Consider the following 5439-nt stretch of genomic DNA (forward strand, 5'->3'; position numbering starts at 1 on the left):
TTCACACAACATAGTTGACCGGATTGCACGACAGATTGTCTTTATTCAAAATGCCTTTTTTTTTGTTCAACAAATGAACAGAACTGACGAGGTAAAATCCTTTTGGATACATTGTCTCCCCAATACACTTTAAACCATATTTAGTTTATCACCATGTTACTCTTTTTTAAAATTATTTTTATTCTCTTTTCATTAAAAAAAAACTACAGTCTGACGTCATAGCTGACATTCTGTCTAAAGTAAACTTAGGCCTACTTGCACTTATTCACACAAATCGAAGGACTATCTGTTTAAAATTAAACAAATACTATCATATCATGTTTGAAATATAAAACTTTTAACTCCCCTTTAATAATTCTAAAGAGCTGTTGTGTTATTTTAATCTTTCTGACATGAAAAGCAATGTTATCTATTAGTGCTGGATGATAAAATATAGATATATAGAATATATATATAACACAGCTAAGTCTTGGTTTTAATGTGCAAAGGAAAAAAGGTAGGGTATCATTAGGTTAGAGCAATTCTGGGGTTTTAAAAATTAACGTCCGAATAACATTCAATCATACAAACTCATTAACATTAATAAATTAAAAAAATCAAAAGGATCGCTGTTGACCTTTAGCCAAAAGGGCAGTTAAAAGTTTGACACATATACAAGTTGTACAAGTTTTGGGCCAATCTGAGCCCCAAGTGCAGAAAGCAAGGAAAGAAAGTTTTCTGTAAAGACTGTGAGTTTTTTTGGATTTTGGATTCTAAGGTTTTGGTGTCCCCCCCCCACCTCCCCACCCGAAGAGTCTCAGAGTCTTTGCCCAGGTGGAAGAGATTCCCCAGGGCATCTTTCCACGCTCAAGTGGCTTTTCGGTTAGGCGGATTGTTTGTTTCTGGAGTTCGGTATGGTACATGCACAACGATCGGCTTCCGATTTCTTCCTTTGGCCAGTCTCGCTGGCTCCATACAGATTCCAGTCGCCTGCAATGTGTGGGACTGCCAGTGGGAGTTTGGTTTGTGTGTTACATGGCTGTAGCGTGCGCTGAAGAATAGGGGTCTATTCCAGTCTTGGTCATGCCCGGGAATAATATGTAGGCAACAGGAGGCTGCAAACTGGACGCAGACCAAGCCGAACAGTTACAAGGCACCACGTAGCCTGGGTTGGTTGGCGACGGGTGAGTGTGGGTGTGCTGGCTCGGGCAACTCAAGGTGCCAAAAGCCCCATTCTGGTATCCCAAGGTTGAGGCGTAGGGCAGAGTGCTGGTAGCTAAGGTGTGGGGCACCTCGGTCATCTTCTGGATGGCGCTGGAGCTGAACTGGCTGGGGTCAAGTAAAGAGTAAGGTGCGGAGGTGGGGGGCAGGAAGGCCCTCGCCTTCTCCGGGGAGCCGAGCAGAGAGTCTGTGGCTGCCACGGGGAGCCCTGCCGCCTTGAGGGGGTCGGTATCCCCGAGGTAAGGCAAAGGGAAGACATACCTGTCCTTCTTGAGCAAGTTCTTAGGCTTGCGGCGGGGCCGGTACTTGTAGTCGGGGTGCTCCTTCATGTGCTGGGCGCGCAGCCTCTTGGCTTCGTCTATGTAAGGGCGTTTCTCGGCCTCGGACAGCAGCTTCCACTCGGCCCCGAGGCGCTTACTAATCTCCGAATTGTGCATTTTAGGGTTCTCCTGGGCCATCTTCCGACGCTGCCCCCGGGACCAAACCATGAAGGCGTTCATGGGGCGCTTGATGTGATCCGAAGGCTTGGACATGGTGCTGCGCGGACCGTCTGGCGCCTCCAGGAGCAGCCGCCGCCCGCCGGTACGCCGTACGCTCGCCGGCTCCGCTTCCCCGCCTGCCTTCCAGCCAAGGCCGCCGCCGCCGCCGCCTCCCTCTCAGCTGATCATACCAGTTGTCCCAGCAATCCAGTCCCCGCCGACGTGCCCCGAGGGACGGCGAGCCGACGACGGAGGCGGGCAGCAACGGAGTGGCCGGGCCTCGCCCGGTGTGGCGCGCTGTCCCGAGGCTCTGGCTGGGGATCCCTTCGGAGTTACAGGAGCTCAGGTGCCGCGACGGCGGGGCGCGAGAAGGCAAAGCGGAGGACGCCAAGTGGAAGCCGAAAGGCGAAAGGCTGGGAAGGCGAGCCTGCTTCGGACGGCGCGCAAGCTGACAAGAGCTGCAAGCGGGGCGGTGACTCTCTCCCCACCCGGTGGCCCAATCAGCGGCCGGCAAGCGGGAGCTGGAGGGAAAGGGAGACCCTCGGAAAGGCGAGGAGCGAAAAAGAGGCGGGGGAGGGAGGGAGGGAATCGGGGGGCGAAGGGAGAAGAAATCACTAAAGACTCGGGATTAAAGGAGCCGCTTTTGTTCGACGGCGCACTAATAGCGGCAGCCAATAAAACGCCTCACGCCCCTTCGTTTGGGGGCGGAGTAGGAGGGGGGGAAACGCCGGGGCTGCGAGTGGGGGCGGAGGGAGACGAAAGGGCTGGATTCTAATCCTCTCTTTTCTTGCGGAGGCAGTGGGGGGGGCGAGGGAGAGAGAGCAAGCGAGTCACTTTATCAATGGGGGCAGCGCAGGAGTCAAGGGCAAAGGCGCACCGTTTTTCCTTCCCGTCTTCTTTCTCCGGGTTGAAAGGATGGGGGGGGGAGGGGAGGCTGAGTGCCTGTCAACTGGCCGACAACAGGAAGCACGCGGGGCGTCGAAAGTGAGAGCGAACTAGCTTTCTCTTTCCCTCCCTTCTCTCCCTCTCTCTCCCGGAGCCACCTAGAGTTCGGGCCGGACGGAACCTGGCGAACGTTATAGACCGGGCTGGGCTGGGCTGGGCTGGGTGGGAAGCAAACGCGGTGCCTCTTCCTTCGGAGAGCTCTGACAAACGGCAAGAGGAGAGAGAACGGAGGTTATTATTTCTCCTCCTCCTCCTCCTCCTCCTCCTCCTCCTCCTCCTCCTCCTCCCGCTTCTTCCGAAGAATTTGCTACAACGGAGGGCCAAGGAAGGGAACCCATAAGAAATCCTGTCCCCGCTCAAAGGAAGGCTGGGAAAATGATGAAGATGCTTCCGCGGCGGGTTTCTCTAAGTTGTCCCCATTTCAAGAGCTAACCCTTCCCCCCCCCCTCCGTCCTGGGGTTTTATTGTTATTTTCAAGCTATTAAAGATCGGCTTCTAAGAAAACGAAATACCCATAGGAGCCCTTTCTCCCTTCCACGCCTGTTTTCTTTGAATAATTGCTGCCTAACGCAAAATGCCCTTTGGGCTTGGGGGAAAATATTTATTAAATGGAAACCATTTCTCTGGAATCCCCGAAGAGGCCGGGTTCTTTTAAGGGCGTATTGGCTTTGTGCACCTGCTTAGTTTTAAACTGGTCCAACGGCAGCCTTTTCTCCTATTTTTGCCCTTAAAGGGATTCTTTCCAATAACTCATCAGAACACAGACTCCAGTTGGCTCTCTCGGGTTTTTTTTATAGACGGCTTTGTAGCCCTCACCCCCCCACCCCCCCCAAAAAAAGATGGGTTAAAAAAAAGGTGACTTGCTGTCCCCTTTCGCAAGGCGACGCTGCATTTCCCAATTAAAAGAGAAGAGGGATTGGGTAGGTATTTGATGAATTGAGCCATCTCCGCACTTTTTATTTCCGATTAAGTTTCGGAGCTATAACATACACAATTCAGACTCAGTATACTCAGTGTCCATACACGCTCCTACATACAGTTATAGGAAAACCTTATGATCAGATAGCAGGCAAGAAAAGAGATGGCTATTCCGCTTTGCTTTCCTTTCGATCATCAGCGGAGAAGGAACCAAATTTGGGGTCCCCCCCCTCCTCTAAACTCTCCTGCCGCCGACCTTCACCACATCTCGGACCCCTGGATTTGGCAGGACTTGGGCGCTCTCGAAGGGAAGCTGGGCTTTTTCTTCTGAGTCGGCATCCAGACCGCCTGCCAAAACAGCTGCTTCTCCTACTCCTTTCGGGAACCCCCCTGTCCGCCAGGGCCGCCGGCTTTCTCTCATCTTCTTTGAAGTTCTGGTTTTAAGACAACCCAAATTCCCGTTTAGGGGCCCGGTAAATATGAGCTGCGGGTCGTTCTCAGCGCTTGGCAGCCGGGAAGGTAAATAGATTGATTGGAAAGAGTTGCAAACCACTAGTCATTTTTCAGCCAGATGCATTTTCCGTCTCTGCCCGGGGCGCTAAGTGCTTGCTCCCCAAGGTATATTTAGAGGTTACATACGTACGCCAGACAAATGCCTGGTTCATGCATATGAAAAGAAGTCGTGCTTTGCAAGGTGTACCGGTATGTATGGAAGCGGGGTGTGCCCCTCCAACAGAATCGCTTCGATTCTTTTTCATTTCGGCTGTTATTTCCTCACTCTACCCACCCAAGTGGGTGGAGTGGAGGGTAGTATTCCGGCCTCAAACAATAACACCCCCAATTTTGTTTTGACTCCAAGGACAGCTGTCGATTGTGTACCTGGATGTCCCTGGAACTGAGTTCTCTTGATAGGGCAATTTAACAATGTTAAAAGATGGCTTTCTTTTGGCTTACATGCCTGCTTTGAGTGGGTGTTAGTAACCATGGTTTTGTTTTTTTAAAAAATGCAAGTGGGAACCTGGCTTGAAATTCTTGCCTCCAAACCGGAAAAAGCTTCGTCTTGTCTCCCTGTAGCGATACACGCCCATACATACATTTTCCAAACACACCATAAAGCTCCCGCCCCGCGCCTAAAGAGAAGCACAAAAGGTCTGTCTAAGACGCGTTTCTTCTTCTCCTGTGCGCGCCCTTCTTCAGAGGCGCCAATAGCTACAAGCGCGCAAAGCATTCTGTACTTACGAACAGTGTGATGGCAAAACCTCGCCTAGCATTCAGACTGCTTTCTCCAAAGAGGAAGCGATCTCTGATCGTTTTAAAAATCCGAGCATGCGGTCAAAAGCGTCCGATTTTAAATTGATCTAACTCAACTCAAATGCGCGCGTACACACATTCATCTGGCGCGCACGTGCTCTCTTGGCTGACTTAAACTCCTAGTTGGGGAGATTATCAGTAGAGATCTCCGAAATTCATTTTTAGAGTTTTCACTACACTACATTGTAAAACCCCGAATAAAGGCGGAATACACGATGTTATAGTAGCCTAAAATGGGACAGTGTGTATGTATGTATGTATGTATGTATGTATGTATGTATGTATGTGTGAGTGTCTGTGTGTGTGTGAGAGAGAGAGAGAGGGAGGGAGGGAGAGGGAGAAAAACATTAACCAGATCAGGAAAAGGATCACAGTTCCATTGCTTTCCGGAAGGGTTTTGGAATGGAGTTCCAGTTCGCAGCAGCTCTGGAAGACTGGGAGGGGGAAATGAGAGCCCTCAGAAAAGCGCTCACCTGATTCAAACATCACAGAGTGAGAAGCACCCAACAAGAGACGCACGCATCTCTTGTTTGTCTTGCCTTTAACCGCCGGAGAAACATTTTAAATGAGGTGTCGGAGAAAACAA

General features: G+C 50.7%; 1 protein-coding gene across 1 annotated transcript; it reads right to left on the reverse strand.

Moving 5' to 3' along the window:
- Positions 1–801: 801 nt before the first annotated feature.
- On the reverse strand, positions 802–1733 carry SOX14 (SRY-box transcription factor 14). The gene has a single exon (XM_034440321.2). The coding sequence runs from the start codon at positions 1731–1733 to the stop codon at positions 1011–1013; it is 723 nt and encodes a 240-aa protein (XP_034296212.1). The 3' UTR covers positions 802–1010.
- Positions 1734–5439: the final 3706 nt, after the last annotated feature.

This window comes from Pantherophis guttatus, chromosome 6 (genome assembly GCF_059756535.1).
Source record: "Pantherophis guttatus breed Tessera chromosome 6, ASM5975653v1, whole genome shotgun sequence".
In the NCBI taxonomy this organism is placed as follows: Eukaryota; Metazoa; Chordata; class Lepidosauria; order Squamata; family Colubridae; genus Pantherophis; species Pantherophis guttatus.